Below are 23,094 nucleotides of genomic sequence, written 5' to 3'. Positions count from 1 at the left end.
TATGTATTGTTCTACATATTTTTGGTAAAAAACAAATGCAATAAGCATATATTGATTGGTTTGCGCAAAAGTTATAACGTCTACAAAATAGGGGATAGATTTATGCCATGTTTATTATTTATTTTTTTTTTTTACTAGTAATGGCGGTGAGCTGCGATTTTTATCGGGACTGCAACATTACGACAAATACATCGGACACTTTTGACACTTTTTTGGGACCAGTGACATTTATACAGCGATCAGAGCTACAAAAAGCCACTGATTACTGTATAAATGTCACTTGCAAGGAAGGGGTTAACACTAGGGGGGGGAACAAGGGCTTAAATGTGTTCCCTAGATGTGTTCTAACTGTGGGGGGAATGCAGCTGTCTAGAGGAGGAGAGAGATCGTTGTTCCTACTTAGGAACACACGATCTGTCCCCTCTCTCCTGACAGAACCGGGATTTGTGTGTTTACACACACAGATCCCGTTCCTCGCTCGTCACAAGCGATCACGGGTGCCCGGTGGTCATCGAGGCCACCGGGGACACGCGTCGGCTCCAGGGACACACTGTGGGTACAGCTACGACGGCTCGGGCAGGGGAGCCATCCTGCCTCACTATAACTGCGGCGGCTGGTCAGGAAGGGGTTAAACATATAATTAATGTATCATTGCATAAGCCCTTGTTATACATTGCCTTGAAAAAGTTTTCATACCTCTTGAAATTTTCCACATTTTTTCATGTTACAACCAAAAACGTAAATGTATTTTTTGGGGATTTTATGTGATAGACCAATACAAAGTGGCACATAATTGTGAAGTGGAAGGAAAATGATAAATGTTTTTTGGTTTTCAAAATTTTTTTACAAATATGTGAAAAGTGTGGGGTACATTTGTATTCAGCCCCCCGGAGTCAATACTTTGTAGAACCACCTTTCACTGCAATTACAGATGCAAGTCTTTTTTACCAGCTTTGCACAACTAGGAGAGTGACATTTTTGCCCATTCTTCTTTGCAAAATAGCTCAAGTCAGAATGGATGGAGAGCGTCTGTGAACAGTCTTGCCACAGATTCACAATTGGATTTAGGTCTGAACTTTGACTGGGCCTTTCTAACACATGAATGTGCTTTGATCTAAACCATTCCATTGTAGCTCTGGCTGTATGTTTAGGATTGTTGTCCTGCTGTTTCATGGAAAGGATGGTGTGCTCAGGGTGATGTACAGTGTTAGTTTTCCACCACACATAGCATTTTGCTTTTAGGCCAAAAAGTTCAATCATCTGACCAGAGCACCTTCTTCCACATGTTTGCTGTGTCCCCCACATGGCTTCTCGCAAACTGCAAGCCGGACTTCTTATGGCTTTCTTTCAACAATGGCTTTCTTCTTACCACTCTTCCATAAAGGCCAGATTTGTGGAGTGGAGAACTACTAGTTATCCCGTGGACAGATTCTCCCACCTGAGCTGTGGATCTCTGCTGCTCCTCCAGAGTTACCATGGACCTCTTGGTTGCTTCTCTGATTAATGCTCTCCTTGCCCAGCCTGTCAGTTTTGGTGGACGCCATGTCTTGGTAGGTTTGCAGTTGTGCCATACCCTTTCCATTTTGATGGATTGAACACTGCTACCTGAGATGTTCAAAGCTTGGGATATTTATTTATAACCCAACCCGGCTTTAAACTTTTCCACAACTTTATTCCTGACCTATCTGGTTTGTTCCTTTGCCTTCGTGATGCTGTTTGTTCACTAAGGATCTCTAAAAAACCTCTGAGGGCTTCACAAAACAGCTGTATTTATACTGAGATTAAATTACACACAGGTGGACTCTATTTACTAATTAGGTTACTTCTGAAGGCAATTGGTTTAATCTAGATTTTAGTTAGGGGTATCAGAGTAAAGTGGGCTGAATAGAAATGCACACCACACTTTTCACATATTTATTTGTAAAAAATGTTGAAAACCATTTATCATTTTCCTTCCACTTCACAATTATATGCCACTTTATGTTATGTTTTTATGTTATGTTGTTCCCAATAAAATACATGTACGTTTTTGGTTGTAACATGACAAAACATGACAAAATGTGGACAAAATATAAAAGAAAGAATTGCGCTAGGTGCGTGAATAGTGTAAAAAATTCAAAAATGTAAAAAGAACCGTGAAGGGTGTCCTGCAGCTGAACACTGTAACCCTGATACGAGGGCACAGGAAATATAGATAGAGAAAAAGAGTGCAGCGCTGGATAAATACCACAGGTGGTGTGTGTGATATAGCAATGAATCAATAACGTACAGAAATAACTAATAATATCTAATAAGTTCAAATAAATAATTAATAATAGCATCAAATAAAAATAGATAGTAACATCTAATGAAAAATAATCAATTGGTGGTGCAGGTAAAAAATATCACAAAAAAGAAAAAATTAAGTGGAAAACAGTTCGTAAAGTGAAATAAAGTCCAAAAGTGAGATGTCCATCTATGACAAAATGTGGAACATTACTTTTTCAAGGCACTGTATATAGGCAATCAGAGAAGAGAAGTTTTACAGCAAAAAAAAAAAGGTTGCTATGGACAGAACAGAAACAAAAGTGACCTCTGACCTCAAATCAACTAGAAAATGAATTTAAGGGGAAAAAAGCCCCAAAACAAATAAAATAAAAAATACACCTTTCAGACAGCTACCTGGTATCTTTCCGCTATAAACGTTTTTCAAATAGACAGACTGACACAAGATATGGCTATCCTGAGAGCTGCTAGCAAGCCTGAATCATATTCTTGCACTGACAAGAGTCATAAATGTATGAGAGGTATTTCTAAAGAAGTGATGTTTGAACATGACATGCAATCATGTTACTTCATGCAAGTGTGTAATTTTCTTGCTTTAGCGCAGTGACAGTAAAAGTTTTATTACAAGGTTTTACATAACAGCGATCCTTGTTCTCTCCTCTGTCATATTAAAAAGGAATATTTTTCTCATTGATTGTTGCAGAGTGCCTGGTGCTTTACACACTGCATTGAAACCTAAGGAGATCGTGTCTGAATTCTATTCCTTCTGAGATAAAGGTTTTATTTTTTTGTTCGGTATTCTTTTGAAAAACAAGCTGTTTTCTGAATATAGCTGCAGTCTGTACTCCTAAACAGCTTGCTACCCTTTCAGGTTATTGACACTCAGCATTGACTTCCCCTAACTCTTCTTAGATTCAAGGTACATTGCTGTAGTCAATTGACCTTTTAGATAAACGTGCACAAAGTGGGACTGGGCTGGAATTAATAATGTCAAATATTTGCAAACCTACCAGAGCAACTTGTCAAGATTAAGAAATACAACATTGTATACAATATCACTATGGGGTTGATTTATTAAAACTGGAGAGTGCAAAATCTGGTGCAGCTCTGCATAGAAACCAATCAGCTTCCAGGTTTCTTTTGTCAAGGCTTAAAGTCGTTGTATACCTTTATTTGTAACTTTTACCTACAGGTAAGCCTATAATAAGGCTTACCTGTAGGTAAAAAAAATATCTCCTAAACCTGTAAGGTTTAGGAGATATTCCCCTCCCAATGAGCCGCTGACTGCAGCGGCGCATGCGCACAGGGGACTCTCGGCTGACAGCCCGGCAAACTCCGGAGCTTGCCGGGCAGCATGCACGCGGGAGTGACGACATCGCGGCTCCGGCCACTCACAGCGCCGGAGCCGCGATACCCGGAAGACACGCCGAGGGGAGATGTCAGCTCCCTCGGCGTGGACAGGGTGAGATGCCGGCGTCTCGTTCGAAGGTAAGTATCTCATAATGAGCTAGTATGCGGTGCATACTAGCTCATTATGCCTTTTCCCTTGCAGGTGTAAATAAAAAAAAAAAAAAAAAGACAGCGGGTATACAACCGCTTTAATTGAAGAAGCTGACTTTAGAAGCTGTACATTGATATCACTAGAAGATAAAAGCCTTTTAAAATACGTTTGGCAGAACTCCATCAGTATCACCAGCAAAGCAGCTTCATTATTATCCCATTAAAGAAGAAGAGAATTGTCCGCGGAAAATCCGACAACAATTGTCTGATGGAGTGTAAAAACGGTTGGATTTTCCGCCAACAGTCTGTCATCACACAATTCCCGTCGGAAAATCCGATCGTGTGTACGAGGCCTTAGACAGAGAATAATGGCCTTGGATGCTGCCGTGCACATGTTGTCAATTGGGTCAATCTGGATTTTAACTGAAATAAAAGGTTGTGTACCAAATTTTGCACTCTCCAGTTTTAGTAAATCAACCTCTATATCTGGGAAAGTGTGGTTGCATGAGAATGCAGCTTTTCTCTGAAACTTATGTACAGGCTCTGTTAACTGGTAGACAGGTGGTAGGTCTGCTCCCCCTTGTTCTTGAAAATTAGAAATTACCATATCACTAATTATCGCCAAATTATTCCAGGCAAACGCATGAATATATTCCCCTCTACTATTTACTATTACTGCTCACTAATACTATCTGGTATTTACTATGGTTCCCTATATATGGGGAGTTTCTAGTAACAATATACTGCCTGTTTATAGAATTTGAAAATTAAGGGCATATTGGAGAGGCCCATAGGGAACTGGCTCTGGGATGTGGGGGTGCTGTCACCTGTTGGCCCCTTGAATGATTCCAGCCTATAGTTTCCATTTTTCCCTCATCTGCGATATGTTTAAGGATGTAAATCTTATGTCCCATACACACGATCAGATTTTCCGACAACAAATGTTGGATGTGAGCTTGTTGGCAGAAAGTCAGACCGTGTGTATGCTCCATCGAACATTTGTTGTCGGACTTTCTGCCGACAAATGTTGGCTAAGCGGGTTCTCAAATTTTCCGCCAACAAATGTTTGTTGTCGGACTTTCTGATCATGTGTACACAAGTCCGTCAGACAAAATTCCACGCATGCTCGGAATCAAGTACGAGCCGGAGATATAACTAGCATTCATAATGGAGATATCACGTACGTCTTGTACGTCACTACGTTCCTAATTGTTGGCCAAAATTTGTGTAAACGTGTGTATGCAAGACAAGTTGGAGCCAACAACCTTCGAACAAAAATCCACGGTTTTGTTGTCGGAAAGTCGATTGTGTGTATGGGGCATTAGAATACTACCAGGATGACAAATAACAATTTTGGTTGTTTCTGTTTAGATTATTGTGTGAATAAGCACTTTACTGGCTCCTGAAGAAGTGGCTCAAGTCCATGAAATGCATCTGGCCTAAAAGAATCAACTGTGTTCTGATATAATGTTCTGCTCTATCATACTGGTGTTTTAATATTTGTATTTTTACAAGGACATTATGTGATATATTGTATAAATTATTATAAAAAAATAATTTTCTATGAATATTTCATAGTAAATAAATACATGTTTTTAGATACATGTTGTGCCTCAAAAGTGCCATCTTTCTCTTTTACCTTTTTTTATAACAATATACAGGGATGTGTTATTACCCTTTTAATCATTTTTTTATTATATTTTGGATTAGTTGGGTTGACTATATGAAGTGTTGGTCCACACTCTTCTAGTATTGCAAATCTCTTATTCAGGGATGTTGTAATCTCATGTTTCTTTATTACTTTATTTTACACATTCCTAAAGACTCCTAAACACAAAAATTGACATATATATCCCCTTTGCCCTCACCCTGCTAGTGTCATTTATATATTTCCACATTTCATATTTGACCTCTGCGATAGAACCCCCAAATATTATATATTATATATTTTCTGAAAGCAGAGGCCCAGGAAAATAAAATGGTTGTTGTAGCAAATATTGATATTTGCATAGCCAGTTTTAAAACACACATTTTATGAAAAAATACACCTAAATGAATCTTAGTGCACACAAACGCAATATAATACCCCATTTTTTGGTAAAATATAAAAGATGATGTTGTGTCCAGTATATAGATAACAAACATGTCAAGATTAAAATTGTGCACGCCCGTGAAATGGCAACAAGCTACGCTACCTAAATATCTCCTTAAGTGACGTTTTAAAAGCCTCTGTAGGTTACCAGTAAGAGTTAAACATGAGCTCTGGTGTTAGAATTATTGCTCTCAATCTGATGTTCATGGTGCTACCTGTGTGGTGCAATCACCGTTTACATATGCGTGCAAGTTTTCTTAAACTGTTTTTTTTTTTTTATTTTATAATTGGTAAATTCATTGCTATGACAAGGGATGAAAACATCCTTTGTGATAGCTGGGGCAGTGATGACACGTCCTCTTTATGGAGAGATCTGGGACCTATTAAACTCCTGATTCCTCCTCTGCCCCCCAAAGCAGACAATCAAACCAAGATCATTTTCATTGGCTGCTTCTCTTTCCAGTAAACGGTAAACAAAGAACTGAAATAACTGAAACCGTAAGTGACTAAATCCGTGTCGCTTTCAGCTTCATTCGTCACAGAGGAGGGGACGGAACAGATGTTCCTTTTCACTCTCTGTTGGCAGCCGGCTCGACAGCAGCAGGCAGGACAGGAGGGAGTGGCCCCCTTCCAAACCCTGTAAAAGTGATCAGGTGGCTGTAGATCCACTTGCTTTACTTTTACATGAAAGCCCAATGCCATCTGCAAGTTTTGATACCTGGATCATGGTTGCAGCTGTTCCTTTACCTCTGGTGGATGGAGGGCAGGTATAACATTGGTTGCTCCATAGTCTGTAAATGCAGTTTCTCCTGCTGCCATGTCTGTAAATATCTTTATGCTGCTGGAGTATGGGCTATACTGCTGAATGGAAAAGTCAGCATCAGTTCAAATTCATGACGATTGGTGGCATAAAGGTCTAAAGCAGAGATATGCGATTAGTGGATATCCAGCTGTTGCAGAACTAAAAGTCCCATGAGGCATAGCAAGACTCTGACAGCCACAAGCATGACACCCAGAGGCAGAGGCATGATGGGACTTGTAGTTTTGCAACAGCTGGAGGTCCGCTAATTGCATATCCCTGGTCTAAAGTAAACCTTCTCTGCTGCTTTTCGGCATATTTACATATCTTACCTCCCAACTTTTCAAGATTAAAAATGGGCACATGACCTCAGTGCTTCCAAATCAACCCCAATGTCATAACATTTACATACCTCCCAAGGCATACATTTGGAATAGAAAAAATAAGTGTTTCTGTAACTTTGTGACTTTTTGGAGAAAAAAGCAAAAGAAGCCCTTCTTCCATCCCTTCCTTCTATTTTATATTTTTATTATTTTATTTATGGATGTTGTTTACAGATAATTCAATAGCCTTAATAGCACTCTTATGTAGAAATGATACCATTGAATATAAGAGCCGTAATATAATCATACTTTTTCCCCCCTTGGTATTCCAGATGTTTACACGGATGATGATAGTTAAAAGCTTATCATTTTCTACAATATTATTTATAATACTACTTTTCTATGTACCTCATTATCGCAGGGTGCAATATACGTAACCACAGAAACTAACAAGCTGACTGTATCAAGGAAAGGAAAACTCATTGTGCTGAAACAACAGAAATAAATCCTGGATCTGGATGAGGGATACAATTGTATACAGTCAATTAGGGAATAAACTGTTTCTTTTATGTTAATCCGTTTTAAAAATTTGGCTTAACGTGTAATGTCATTTGGTTTCCCGCATTTGACGCATACCATTATGAAATGTCATACTATAGCTTGTAAATTGAAGTGTTTAGGGTAGAAGCTTATGTAAGCCATTCCATCTTCACATGGATGACTTGCTTTCGGAGTGGTTTCAATGACCATCTATGGTAATCTCAAGAAAATGAGTATGGTCCAGAAGCTGTCTGTGTTTTTATATGTCAAAGTAGGGATGTGGATGCCAAATATTTAAAGAAATCAAGCATAACGTTTATTTTAAATACAGAATGATAGGCCTTTTATACAGCAAGGGTTATTGCTCATTATGTCTAGGTGTGCCATGATATGGAGACATTTCTTACCTTAACCACACTCTATCAGGCTCCTTCCAATAGTGCAAATGGCCCCCTACAGCCTCCTCTCTAAACTGCACACAGTTGAAGTCACACACTCGCCCCTACCACGAACAACGCAGGTGTGCCCAGGGCTGTCTTTTCAGATGCCCGGGGGCCCCACTTGCCTGGGGGGCCCCACCAGCCCAGCGACCTCAGCCAAGCATCATTCACAGCCCTCAAAAAAGAGTATGGGCTGCCTGGGGGCGGGGGGGCGAGCACCACCGGCAGCCTGGGTTTGTTGGAGCGATTGTAGGGGAAGGGAGAGGAGAGCCGCCACTGCCTGGTTGATCAGAGCGCGGGGAAAATAACAGCTTTCATTTCAATAGCTGTGTGTTCCCCGCCATGCGCCGTCATATACAGCCCCTCCCCCTTGTCTGGGCACTTTGATTGACAGATCACCCGTCCGATCCTGGGATGGGTGATCTGTCTATCAAAGTGCCCTACACAGGTAGGATGCATTGGGGACACATGGCTGCATTGGGGACACAGAGCTGCAATGGGGACACAGAGCTGCAATGGGGACACAGGGCTGCAATGGGGACACAGGGCTGCAATGGGGACACATGGCTGCATTGGGGACACAGAGCTGCATTAGGGACACAGGGCTGCAATGGGGACACAGGGCTGCAATGGGGACACAGAGCTGCATTGGGGACACAGAGCTGCACTGACGGACACAGGCTGCACTGACGGACACAGGCTGCACTGGCGGACACAGAGCTGCACTGGCGGACACAGAGCTGCACTGGTGACACTGGCGGACACAGGCTGCACTGGTGACACAGGCTGCACTGGTGACACAGGCTGCACTGGTGATACAGGCTGCATTGACGGACACAGGCTGCACTGACGGACACAGAGCTGCACTGACGGACACAGAGCTGCACTGGTGACACTGGCGGACACAGGCTGCACTGGTGGACACAGGCTGCACTGGCGGGCACAGGTTGCATTGGTGACGCAGGCTGCACTGGCGGACACAGGCTACACTGGCAGACACAGGCTGCACTGGCAGGCACAGGTTGCATTGGCGGGCACATGCTGCACTGGCGGACACAGGCTGCACTAGGGACACATAGCTGCATTAGGGACACAGACTGCAATGGAGACATAGGCTGCATTGGGGACACAGGCTGCATTGGGGACACATAGCTGCATTGGGGACACAGATAAAGTTCTTAATATCTATTTTTATAACGTAATTCTGCATAAAACATTTAAAGCGGGGGTCCACCTATCTATCGTTTTTTTTTTTTTGAGTTAATTCGCAAACTTTTCTTCTCAGCATTACATACTCACATATTGTGTGTAATATGTCCGCCTGTGTCAGATTTCGTCGGAAAGAATTTTCTGAAGAAAGAACTTATATTATTCACTGCAGGCGGTTTCCATCTTCATTGTGGGCATTTGAAGCCCACAAGCATTTATTTCCTGGATGTGGTGAATGCTGTGCTCCCAGCATTCACTGCTCATTCCCGCACATGCTCAGTGGCATCCTGGGAAGCCTAAGACTAGCTCCCAGGAGTCTGGGAGAGGCTAGAAACACGCCTACTCCCACGGGAGGAGAACCAGGAAGTGCAAAGAAGAATAGAAAATAAAAGGTAATTACGTCGATTTAAATTTTTTTAAACGGCATGTCAGCATCTAGGCAAGGAAGAGAATACATACAGATATTGTTCAAAATTTGGGTGGAACCCCACTTTAAGTGTCATTTCATGAGATAATTTATGAGGGCGTATTTAGGGGTGGGATTAGGGGTAGGATTAGGGGTGGGGTATTGTAGGGGTTGGGCAGGGCAACTGGTGGTGAGTAACTCTTGAGGCCTGGCTTTTTTTTTTTGAATGAATGAGTGACTTGTATAGCGCTACCTATGCGAACTGAATCGCCTCAGGGCTAGTAGCTCAAGACTTGAAATTTTGAGCCTTGATCATTCAGATGTCACAAAGTTCGCTGCCGCATTGTGCCAGTGCGTCACCAGGGTGGGGCCTGAGGGGGCCCCCAATTTTACTGTGTGCCTCCCCACGTTAAGTACTGTCTGTTTGTATAATCAAAACAATGGCCGCCAGCGCGCCGGCTGTGTGAGTTTCCACCCGCTGAATCACAACTCACTATTGACTGACTGTCAGTCTGTCAGGTGACGTCGCGTGAGACGGTCGCCACTGTTGCTTAAGGGAGTTGTAGTCCGCGGCAGCTGCTGCATGCTCAAGCTCCCTGCTCCCAGGGGGTGGAGTCAGTCACTCTGAGGAGAGCAGCGCAGCCAGCCTACCGTGTGCTACAACTCCCATCGCCGCCGCGCCGTGGTCAGATATTTTGCCTGCCTCTGCCACAGGAAACAGTAGGTGAATCAAGAAATAAAGGAGTTGTTTTACTGGGCAAATAGTGTGGCAGTGGCAAGAGTGGGTAAACTACAAAAAAAAAACCCTGATACTTGACATTTCTGCTCTTCTGTCCAGTAATCCAACCTCCAGGATCCCTGAATATTAGTGTGCTTTTCTCCTGCAAACAACTTCCTGGTCACAGCAGCCGACTTCTCCATCCCAATCCCCACTATTGGTTTATTACTTTGATAGGATGCTCCATACATTTTTGCAATCCGACTGTACTGTTTTTATACAGTTTTAGATCAAAAATGTAATTATGAGGGCCTACGTAAACTAACCAATAGAAGTATGTGTATTCTAGAAAGTTTAACAATCAGCAGATAAAGATACTCCAAACACCTGGTGTTAGCACTTTAAACCTCCCCAGCACCATGGTTGTTATGGTGTCAGGATGATTGAAGTGCAATATTTCTATTAGTACATTGTAATATAAAATGAAATAATTCAACTCACCATAATGCAGAATCAGTGGGAGTCCTGAGGGTGTCACTTGCCACGTTTCCTGCCACCAGATGCCATCAGGTGTCCCCAGCGGAGTCCGTCCTTACATCAGGTGCCCCCATAGGTGTCTGTCCTTACATCAGGGGCCCCAAGCGGAGTCCATCCTTACATTAGGTGCCCCGAGCGGAGTCCCTCCTTACATCAGGTGCCCCCAGCGGAGTCCCTCCTTACATCAGGTGCCCCCAGCGGAGTCTGTCCTTACATCTGTGTCCCCAGCGGAGCCCCACCTTACATCTGTGTCCCCAGCGGAGCCACACCTTACATCTGTGTCCCCAGCAGAGCCCCTCCATACATCTGTGTCCCCAGCGGAGCCACTCCTTACATCTGTGTCCTCAGCGGAGTCCATCCTTAAATCTGCGTCCCCAGCAGAGCCCCTCCCTACATCTGTGTCCCCAGCGGAGCCCCTCCTTACATCTGTGTCCTCAACGGAGACCCTACAAACATCTATGTCCCCAGTGGAGTCTGTCCTTACATCTGTGTCCCCAGAGGAGCCCCTTCTTACATCTGTGTCCCCAGCGGAGCCCCTCCATACATCTGTGTCCCCAGCGGAGTCCGTCCTTACATCTGTGTCCCCAGCGGAGCCCCTCCTTACATCTGTGTCCCCATTCCCCCTGTCTATCACCTTTATGTGTGTTGTCTGTGTCTCTGGCAGCACAGCAGTCCTTCAAGGCGCGTCTGTGCTAGTTCCTGGTTTTCTCCGTGTGTTCAGTGGAGAGGGGCCTCCCCTCTTCACTGAACACAAGGGGATTAGTCCTCATGGTGGCCATCATTTTGTAGCCCGCCGGAAGTGACTTTGTTCTCACACTGAGAACAAAGCACCCGGCCGGGCGCTGGGTGGATGCTGCTCGGCGCAATCGATTGCGGCACAAAGCAGCTCCAAACCCCGCCAATGAAGCGCCGCATCTGCAATCTGTGCCCCCAGCGGAGCCCCTACATACATCTGTGTCCCCAGTGGAGTCTGTCCTTACATCTGTGTCCCCAGTGGAGCCCCTCCTTACATCTGTGTCCCCATTGCAGTCTGTCCTTACATCTGTGACCCTAGCGGAGCCCCTCCTTACATCTGTGTCCCCAGTGGAGCCCCTCCTTACATCTGTGTCCCCAGCAGAGCAGCAGGGTCCTCTATAATCCTTCCCCAATAATTCCCCATGTCTATCACCTTTCTGTTTGTTGTCTGTGTCCCCGGCAGCACAGCAGTCCTTCAAGCCGCATCTGTGCTAGTTCCTGGTTTTCTCCGTGTGTTCAGTGGAGAGGGACCTCCCCTCTCCACTGAACACAAGGTGATTAGTCCTCACGGCAGCCATCTTTTTGTAGCTCGCCAGAAGTGACTTTGTTCTCACACTGAGAACAAAGCACCCGGCTGGGCGCCGGGTGGATGCTGCTCGGCGCGATCGATTGCACTGCAAAGCAGCTCCAAACCCCGCCAATGAAGCGCCGCGTCTGCAATCTCGTGATTGCATTGACGTGGCGCTTCCCATAGTGCACTGTGTCCGGCGCCCGAACACAGTGCACTTAGTTAAAGGACATTTTAAAAAAGGGGGCAGTTTTTAAAAAGGTTTTTTTTTAACTGTTTATTTTTTTTCGTGACTACAGCAGGGGGGGTGGGGGCGGCGCCCGGGCGGGCCTCCACTGACTGCAATCCATCCTTTCTAGCAAACTTTTCAATAAAAAAAACAGGGCTTTTAACTTCACATACATTGCAATACATGTTTAAGCTGGCCAACTGTGTAAAAGTAACCTCTCTCTGGCTTGTCCCTATTCTGCTCTGCAAAATTCAAATGCTACAGTGGATATAGTGCCAATATGGGGCAGATAAACGCAAGTTATAGGAGAGCTACAAGGTTCAGGTTTGATCACTGACCTGTAATTTAATAGAAGTAAGATATAACTGTGCTCAAATACCAATAGCTACTACTGTACATGTACAGTGCTCAGCATAAATGAGTACACCCCTTTTGAAAAGTAAGATTTTAATCAATATCTCAATGAACACAAGAACAGCTCCACAGAAGGACACTGCCACCACTATGTTTCACTGTAGGCACCATTCCTTTTTTTTTTGCACTCCTCACCTTTGTAATTCCATACAGTTTTCAAGCCATCAGTTCCAAAAACATTTATCTTGGTCTCATCACTCCAGAGTACAGAGTCCCAGTAGTCTTTTTCAGCATGGGCCCTGGCAAATTCTAGGTGGACTTTTTTGAGCATGGGCTTTGGGAGAGGCTTCTATCGTGGACGACACCCATGCATGCCTTTCCTCTGCAGTGTACGCCGTATTGTGTCACGGGAAACAATTAACCCAGTTTGGCTTTTTACTTCTTTAGCTAACTGCAGTGAACTTTGATGACGATTTTCTTCAACCCTTCTCATCAGAAGACTCTCCTGTCGAGGTGTTAACTTCCGTGGACGTCTCTGTGAGATGGTTGCAGTTCCATCTTTGTTACATTTTTGTATCACTTTTGCTACAGTATTCTGACTGAAAGTAAAGCTTTGCTGATCTTCTTGTAGCCTTCACATTTCTTGTGTAAAGGAATTATTTTCTTTCTCAGGCCTAGTGACATTTCTCTTCCATGTGGTGCCATTGCTGACAGCATGAAATAGGAAGGGGTTTTCTTTGTTAAGTAATGCCCTTTTATAATTGACTGTCTGCTGGACATCTGTTTAATAATTAGACTCACCTGTAGTTGAATTCTTTGTAATTAGGATTTTGTTGTCTAAAATCTAGCTTTAGCTTCGGTTCACACAGGGGCGACTTGTCAGGCGACTTAGCCGCCTGACAAGTCCCGTTCTGTACTATGTAACCCTTCTAATAGGAGCGATTCAAGTCGCTCCGACTTAGAAAAAGGTTCCTGTACTACTTTTGGGGCGACTTCAGGTGACTTGCATTGACTTCTATACAGAAGTGGTTTTGCAAGTCGCCGCTGAAGTCATGTGCAGGTCGCCTCACAGAGTCGGCCTGCAAGTCATGTTGCCCCTGTGTGAACCGAGCCTAAGACTTTCATTGGGGTGTATTCATTTTTGCAACATGGTCTTGAATGAATTTGTTAAGAAAAATACTTTTTTTTGTGTGCAAATGAACAAATCTTTGTTGCAATCATATAGGGTCCCATAGAAAATGTTAATTCTGAAAGGAAAGTAAAGGTTTTCTGACAAATCTGTTGGGGTGTACTCATTTATGCTGAGCACTGTATAAAATCCATCAGGTGCTAATGGGGTGTGAGCACGTTAACACTTAAAATTCTGAACGAACCCCCTTTACACTGCAATATATATTTTTTTAGAAAACTTTGTAAACCTTTTAGTGTATACATGTGGTCACACCCCTTTAGCACCTGTGAATATTTCAACTAGCATAACAGACAGCAAAAAAAACCTGATGTGTTCTAATCCATGATCTCTCTATCCAAAAAAAAAAAAAGTTTTGCCTTTAGTTATACTTTAATATAGTGCACACCATTTTTTAGGGTCAGTCTTGCTGATTTTAAAAGATGCTGAAAAGTAAAATTAGCTAATGATTTTTTTTACCCATTTAGGGGACTGCAGGGATAAGATCTCTGCATTTAAGTACCCAGGTTTGCACATCTGTAGTACAAATTATAAGTGGCTCTAAGACTAGGTTAACACATGTAGGTTCACACATGTCTGGCTGCGGTTTGCAGTCCTGAATCCGGTGCGGTTTTGTTGATTACCGATTCAGGTCTGAAATTTTTGTTGAACTCGCACGTAAACCAGACCCAATATCGCACAGGACCCTTGTCAAAATCGGACTGCAGCTGCCCTGGACATGTGTGAACCAGCTCCATTGAAAGCCAGTTCAGTTCACATGTAATGTGAATCAGATACAGTTAAAAATGAATCCGATGGGATCTGCAATGGAAATGAGCAGTGGGAACTGAGCCTAACTGTATTTGCATTCATTGGTAAATGCAATAAGATGAGCAATAACACTCTTTCTGGTACAGGAGAAGTGAGACTTTAGAATGGTTAGAAAGTGAGCAGAGGACCACTGCTGAAATTACGAAGATCCTACCCCAGGCTCCCTTTGTAGCCAGGCATGTACTGGCCATTGGGACTACAGGGAGTTTCCCGGTGGGCCGATGGCTCAGTGGGCCGATTTCAGTGACAGTGGACCGCTGCCTCCCTCCAGTCCTCTGTCCCCCCCCCGCAGTGCTCACCTCCTCTCCCTGGCTAGTTATGCAGCGCGCCTGAATACAGACATGATGCTCAGGAGTCAACACTTAGAAGCTCATCATACGATCTGGAAGGAGGGCGGCCTCACTTTCCTGCCTAATCTTGTTCCATTGGGGGGGGGGGCGCCAAACTGATTCTTTGCCCCAGGTGAAATAATGTCTAGCTTCCCCACTGGTACTGCCTATAAGAGAAATAATGTAGAACGGCTAATAGCTAGTGGGGGGGGGGGGCTTGGGTGGCAAGCCGGCATGGGAGAGACCTGTCAAAGTGGGCCAGTCTGGGTGAAGTCCAGGGCCAAATTTTTGTCCCAGTCCAGCCCTGTTTGTAGCTAAACTGCTGGGTGGGCCTACACATCTGCGCACACAATATGAAACATGCACAAACATACACACTCTTGCATGCCTCATCTCTATGCACAGACTTGCAAGCAAGGGCATAAGCATGTAAAGTTGCCTAACCTGTCTAACAGCCATTCCCTGAAAAGGTTGGTCACATGACCATTCCAGTTTAGCCTATTGAAGATGCAAAGCTGTGCTATAGACACCTCTGGTCACAGTTAATTAAGGAGAAAACACTAAAAAAAAAAAAAATGCAAAAACGCACAAGGCTTTATAAATTGTCCTTCTTACCCATCATGCCTCCACTGGCAGTTTCATGATGTAATCAACATATAAGCAGCTCCCCATCCAAGTCATCTAAAGTTGTCATAAAATGTCTTTGACCATCTTAATGTCAGTGATCTAGAGATCTGAGATAATCCAACCACAACTTTGAAAATACTGTTGCGTGTTTGTGAGTATAGTGTTTGGGGAAGGGTAGCTTGTTTATCATTTTCAGCAGTAGCAATAGATGTGAATGAAAGGGAGAGTGCATGGAAATCACATTATTGGACCTTGAACATAAAAAAACCCAAAAAACAGGCAGTATGTATTTTAGTATTTCAGGTTCCAAGTACCAAGGACTGTTTGGCTGCTGGATAATTTGTTACTAGCTCACTCTGCCAGCTAAATTTATATACTAAGTTTCCAGTACTGTGTCCAGCACTTTTCAGCCTTTCCGGTTGGCACGATAAGGAATACTAACTTCCAAGAATTTTAATTCGAGTCCACGTGTCTCATATACTATATGTAGATCACCAGTCTCCAACTCTTTTGAAATCTTTGTCTTAAATCTCAGGTGCTACAGACTGGACCTCTTGGTTTAATGTAGACCACCCAGGTGATGATGGAGATTTTGAAACCATAGAGGCTATTCGCTTCTATTACCCACATCGTTTGTGCCTCAGACCTGTTGCCATTGAGGCCAGAACAACAGAATGGGCTACTCCAAAGGACACACAAGAAGTTGTACACACTGATCCAGAGAAAGGTTTCTGGTGCATCAACAAAGAGCAGCAGAAAGGTTACAACTGCTCTAACTACCATGTTCGGTTTCAGTGCCCACTTGGTAAGTAGATAATCTACAATACTCATCATTCCATCACTGAATAGTCATTCTCTTGAGTAGGGACAGCAATACCCTTGGGGGTTGCTTGGAATTGCATATTCGTCTGCGCCTTATTGACCCTGTGAACTTTCCAGCCCTTGTGACACTCTAAGTTCAGACATGTTGTGTATACCTTTAAATAGCCCACTGACACAAGGTAGATTGATTAGCTCACTCAGATTTTACTTAATCAAGAGGAGAATCTTGTAACAGGGTATTAGTCAGCCAAATTCTGGATAAACAGCCAAGGCTCAGTTGAAAAAGTCCCCAAAGCAATTAAATGACAGTTTGAAATGACAGATACATAATAACAAGACATACAGAAAGCAGGCAATAAATTAATGGATCTCAAAAAGGGCTACTGTTTACTGTATATAATACCACTGCTAAAGGGGAACCCCAAGCTGGCCTATTATACCTTTAATCCTAATGAGAGATGAAGTAATATAGGCACTAGTGGGGTGTCCCTTTAAATAGCAATAGAATAGCAGTGTTTAAAATGCAAGGCCTTGCGGTTGTCTTCACCGACAGTTGGAGCTCAAAGAAACAAGACTTTTAAATGTGGCACAGTGATATGCAGTCAAGGCAAAGCAGCTGAGACTGACCAGTAGTAATCCTTAGACTAATCCAGGTATAAGGTGTCTGTATACAGTGTCCTGTGGAGTATGCTAGTGACAGGTACTGGATTTGTGGGCAGGTGCCTTCTCACCAATCTGGAGACTGTGTAGGAACTTCCTGAAGAGTGATTTAAGTAGATTCTTCCTTCTGCAGAATGGACTGAGATGACAGTTTGGCTGCTGGAACAGTGAACCATCTGGTCCTGCTGTGTACAGCGACCCTGTGGTGGTGCCCCTCGTGTAGCAAGTGGCGTCAGACCCACCTGGGTCGGAGCTGGGGGCACCGTGTTGCCGTGTGGTAGGCCACAGTCCTCTCACACAGCAGCGAAGGGGGTGTTTACTTGATGAGATCCGGGAAGAAAGAGGGCTTAGGTCTGCTGATCCCTTTATAGCCTCCCCCAGAGTTCTCTACCTGGAGCAGATGGCTTCCTGGGAGGTGTAGTTCATGGATAGTTTTGCATATCAAGGATGTCTGTTCAGGAGACTACAGTTCCCACAATGCTTTCTGTTTGGCTCAGAAATATGATGCATGTAATCCGAGCCCAGCACTAGAGGAACACAGAGACAGTCTAAGAAATGAGAGGGTAAGTCTACAGTGCCAGATAACTGTAGTCTACTGTCAGCTACATATTATTGTTTTACTCAGAAATAATAGTTGCAGGGCTCTTTCACACGGGGCGGATCAGTGATGATCCGCCCCGTGAACACCCGTCTGCTCAGCGGGGATCGCTCCGCCGATCCCCGCTGAGCAGGAAGATGACAGGTCCATCTCTGCACACTGTGCAGCGACGGACCTGTCAGAGCGCCGCTCTCCCCTATGGGGGATCGGATGATGATGGACCGTAGTGTCCGTCGTCACCCGATCCGATCCGAAAACGGATGGAAAAGTAGGGTTTTCCTCCGTTACACTTTTCGGATCCGACGCTCCATAGGGATATATGTATGTCCGTTTTTCATCCGAAAACGGAAGGATGAAAAACGGACATACGGATCCCTCGTGTGAAAGAGGCCGTAGTGTATTTAAAGCCATTTTTTAGTTTGGAATAGAGTGTGAAAGGGTTACAACTCCTATCGGGTTTTTGATGAGGTCTGCCTGCTGGTGGGATTCACTCTTAGGCTGGATTCACACCTATGCATTTTTTGTGCTTTTTGCATTTTGCAGATTTGCACTACAGAACATGTTCCATAGGAAACCATGTTAAATGGGCTGTAGTGCAAATCTGCAAAATGCAAAAAGCTCTAAACATGCATAGGTGTGAATCGAGCCTTACTGGGTGGCCATTGTCAAAGGAATAGAAAGCTAGAAAGAATAGAAAGCTGGAAATGTTTAAATAATAGTTATTGGAGCAGAAGGTAAAGAGAAATCTTCCAACAGGGACACCTGCCTGGAAGGGTTTTTCTTTTCTCTGTGCAGAGTTTTTCTCATTGCTTTTCCAGGATAGGATATGAAAAGAGATCTCCCAATAGTCCACAGAAAAAAATGGCAGGGATTTTAAATCAAAAATGTTTGGGCTTAAGATATATTGAAGTGGTTAAAGAAAACACGAGCTAAAACAGTATATTTTTTGACTGCATCACATTATAAAACGTCCTGTGATTAATCATATGGGTGACAGGAGGTTGCAGCCATTGGCATGGCAGTAGCACTGCTGTCTGTCAGTGACAGATGGAGTCCAGTGCCAAACCCAAAAATGTATCAGTTTAGCTCCTAGGTTTTATAATATGCAGCACAGTGCTCAATATAAGAGGCACATAGCATTCTTTATTTGTTTTTGTGCTGTGCTTCAATTTAAATCCTAAAAACTCCAGCATGCTATCAGCAGCATTTTCTTGAGAAGTCTATGTGCTATGCTAGAAGAGGGTTGGGCTCATAAACAGTAGCTATATCATCCCTTTTCCTTCAATATTTGGAACAGAAATCTCTTGTTAGCTAATTAATCTATTGACAGATTACTTTTAAAATGATCTTGTGCCACAAAGTTGCATAGAATTCCCCATCCTTATGACTTAATCTATCTACCATGAAAAGGGAAAAACAAATAAAAGAAACATCTAAAAAAGAAAGTAAAAAAGAAAAGTAAAGAAAAACCCAATTTGTTCAAATTCCCTACAAAGTACAGATTATAATAATTGTGAAAAGACAAGGGAGAAACACACAAGCGCAACTGGGTTTTGCGCTTGTGTGTTTCTCTCTTGTCTTTTCACAGTTGCTGGATTACAGGTACCCACTCTGGTTACACTCCATACGTAGAATTGCTTCTTATTTGGGCTACCCACACCAACAGTCTTTAAGGCTCGATTCACACCTATGCATGTTGCTTTTGGGCGTTTTTGGAGGTTTTTTTTTTCATGCTTGCCACGTTTTTGAGCAGCGTTTTTGCGGCGTTTTTGCTGCGATTTGCGTTTTGCGTTTTTTTTTTTTTTTTTTACAGTCTAAAAAAAAAAATTTTTTAAAAATTAAAAAAAAAAAAAAAAAAAAAAAAACGGCAAAAACGCATCAAAAACGCATCAAAAACGCTGCAAAAACGGTGCACTTGCGTTTTTGATGCTTGTCCATTGAATTCTATTACATGCAAAAGGCTGCATTTTGCATGAAAAAAAGTCCCTGACCCTTTCCAAAAATGCAGAGAAACAAAAAGGCATTGATGTGAACATGTTCCATAGGAACCCATGTTAAAAAATTCCCGTGCATTTCTGCAAAATGCAAAATGCATCAAAAAACGCGCTAGTGTGAATGGAGCCTTAGTGTGTGTGTTGTAACACACAGTATTCAAATATTGTGTGTCATTCATTGTTTCCATTGATTTTTTTGATTGATTATTGTATTTATTACCTACTTAGAGCAGGGTTTTTTAACTGTTGTGCGCTGTGGTTTGTTTGGGTTGTATTAGCGCTTTCAATTTTTGCACCAGATTATAATAATTGCCTACTATGGGTGACAATAGAGTTGATTGTGCACTTAGCTAATTGGGTCACTGCTCATGCATTGCGAGCCAGTCTGGAAAACAGGTGGGTTGGAAAATGAACAAGTTTAACATTTTTCGATTCTCTTGAATGATAGTATATACTTAGGCCCCATTCACACTAGCGCGTTTTTTGATGCATTTTGCATTTTGCAGAAATGCACGGGAATTTTTTAACATGGGTTCCTATGGAACATGTTCACATCAATGCTTTTTTGTATCTCAGCGTTTTTGGAAAGGGTCGGGGACTTTTTTTCATGCAAAAAGCAGCGTTTTGCATGTAATGGTTTTCAATGGACAAGCATCAAAAACGCAAGTGCTGCGTTTTTGCAGCGTTTTTGATGCGTTTTTGATGCGTTTTTGGTGCGTTTTTGCCTTTTTTTTTTTTGTAATTTTTTTTTAAGACTGTAAAAAAAAATGAAAAAAAAAAAAAAAAAAAACGCAAAACGCAAATCGCGGCAAAAACGCCGCAAAAACGCCGCAAAAACGCGGCTCAAAAACGTGGCAAGCATGAAAAAAAAACCTCCAAAAACGCTCAAAAGCAACATGCATAGGTGTGAATCGAGCCTGAGGCTTGATTCGCACCTATGCATTTTTAGTGCTTTTTGAATTTGCAGACTGCCACTACAGAACATGTTCCATAGGAAACTATGTTAAATGTGCTGTCGTGCCAATCTGCAAAATGCAAAAAGCACTAAAAATGCATAGGTGTGAATCAAGCCTTAGGCCCCATTCACACTAGCGCGTTTTTTGATGCATTTTGCATTTTGCAGAAATGCACGGGAATTTTTTAACATGGGTTCCTATGGAACATGTTCACATCAATGCTTTTTTGTATCTCTGCGTTTTTGGAAAGGGTCGGGGACTTTTTTTCATGCAAAAAGCAGCGTTTTGCATGTAATGGTTTTCAATGGACAAGCATCAAAAACGCAAGTGCACCGTTTTTGCAGCGTTTTTGATGCGTTTTTGGTGCGTTTTTGCCGTTTTTTTTTTTTTATTTTTTTTTTTTGTAATTTTTTTTTAAGACTGTAAAAAAAAATGAAAAAAAAAAAAAAAAAAAAACGCAAAACGCAAATCGCGGCAAAAACGCGGCAAAAACGCGGCTCAAAAACGTGCCAAGCATGAAAAAAAAACCTCCAAAAACGCTCAAAAGCAACATGCATAGGTGTGAATGGAGCCTAAGGCTCCATTCACACTAGCGCGTTTTTTGATGCATTTTGCATTTTGCAGAAATGCATGGGAATTTTTTAACATGGGTTCCTATGGAACATGTTCACATCAATGCTTTTTTGTATCTCTGCGTTTTTGGAAAGGGTCGGGGACTTTTTTTCATGCAAAAAGCAGTGTTTTGCATGTAATGGATTTCAATGGACAAGCATCAAAAACGCAAGTGCAGCGTTTTTGCAGCGTTTTTGTTGCGTTTTTGGTGCGTTTTTGCCGTTTTTTTTGTTTTTTTTTTTTATTTATTTATTTTTTTTTGTAATTTTTTTTAAGACTGTAAAAAAAAATGAAAAAAAAAAGAAAAAAAAAAACGCAAAACGCAAATCGCGGCAAAAACGCGGCAAAAACGCCGCAAAAACGCTACAAAAACGCTGCTCAAAAACGTGCCAAGCATGAAAAAAAAACCTCCAAAAACGCTCAAAAGCAACATGCATAGGTGTGAATCGAGCCTAAATGTCCATATTTGTCTAAATTAAAAAAAAATCTTGACACTTTTGGGAGAGATTTCCTAAAAAACTGGAGCACTCACAATCTGGTGCAGATGTGCATGGTAGCCAATCAGCTTCTAATTTCAGCTTGTTCAATTAAAGTGGTGTTCCGGTCCAAATGATACTTTTTAAATACAAATACCCATATAATACACAAGCTTAATGTATTCTAGTAAAGTTAGTCTGTAAACTAAGGTCTGTTTTGTTCGTTTATAGCAGCAGTTTGTTATTTTATAAACTTACAGCAAGCCGTGGCCATCTTAAGTGTGGGCATCTGAAGCCAGACTATATTTCTTCCTGGATCTCATCCTTGCAGATCTCGCACATGCTCAGTGCAGCACAAGCAGTGTAATAGGTTTCAGGTCGGGTTTCCATAGCAACGGCAGTGTCAGAGGAAGTTGCCCCCCCCTCCCAGAAGGCATTGCAAACAGGAAATGATGCGATGAGCCACGACTAGGGAGGAGGAAGTGAAAAATGAATACAGCAGATATACAGTAGTTGCTGAGAAAAAAAAAGAAAAATATCCAATTCGTTTGCAGTGCACAGTTTAGTGAGGGATGCTGAAGAGTTGTAAAAGTGGGTGGAACTCCACTTTAAGCTTTGGCAATAAAACCTGGAGGCTGATTGGTTTCTATGCAGAGCTGCAACAGTTTTTGCACTCTCCAGATTTAGTAAATCTCCCCCTATTGAATCATGATTGTGTGGATTTCCTAAAACATTTCACGTAATCTAAAGGGAGAAAAACGGCCTGCATATATAGGGGTACTTTTCATGAATCATTGAAAAAAAAATGAAATAAAGATGTGAAGAGAAAATGGAATGCAAATATAGCCAATCAGACTGTATGGGTGAGAAATAAATGGCATGTTTTATTGGCTCTAGAATGACTGTATACATATAACATGATGCACACATACTGTACCATTTAACACTTCACGGTTTACATCTTGTACTAATGTCACTTTGTACAATGACAGATCTGCTGTACTGGTCACACTGGACTCCTTGGAGTACCTGCTCTCCGACAAGCTGTGGAGGAATAGGAATCCAGATAAGAAGACGCTCCTGTATCACTGTGCAGCCTGCAGTTACACTGAGCCTGGAAAAATGTTTGGGAGAAGCTACAGAACGAAGGGTCTGTGTTTCCTCCTCGTGTGTTGGTGAGAATCATGAGGGTCAAGAAAGTGATATGATCCAGATACATTAAAGCAGTAATAAACCCAAAAGCAAACATTTATTAAATTGCAGCTTGTAGCAGTTAGAGGGTTGAGACAAAATATTTACCACTGGT

At 42.6% G+C, this 23,094-nt stretch overlaps 1 protein-coding gene across 1 annotated transcript in view; it reads left to right on the top strand.

Moving 5' to 3' along the window:
• CILP2 (cartilage intermediate layer protein 2) overlaps positions 1-23,094 on the top strand; it is a 78,334-nt gene that overhangs the window by 27,723 nt on the left and 27,517 nt on the right. Inside the window, 2 exon segments of the mRNA XM_073592268.1 lie at positions 16,206-16,475; positions 22,781-22,963. Coding sequence (XP_073448369.1) covers positions 16,206-16,475; positions 22,781-22,963 — 453 coding nt within the window.

This window comes from Aquarana catesbeiana, linkage group LG01 (genome assembly GCF_042186555.1).
Source record: "Aquarana catesbeiana isolate 2022-GZ linkage group LG01, ASM4218655v1, whole genome shotgun sequence".
NCBI classification, from domain to species: Eukaryota; Metazoa; Chordata; class Amphibia; order Anura; family Ranidae; genus Aquarana; species Aquarana catesbeiana.
Note: the sequence above shows the minus strand (reverse complement) of the source record. Positions and strands in the feature narration are given on the sequence as shown.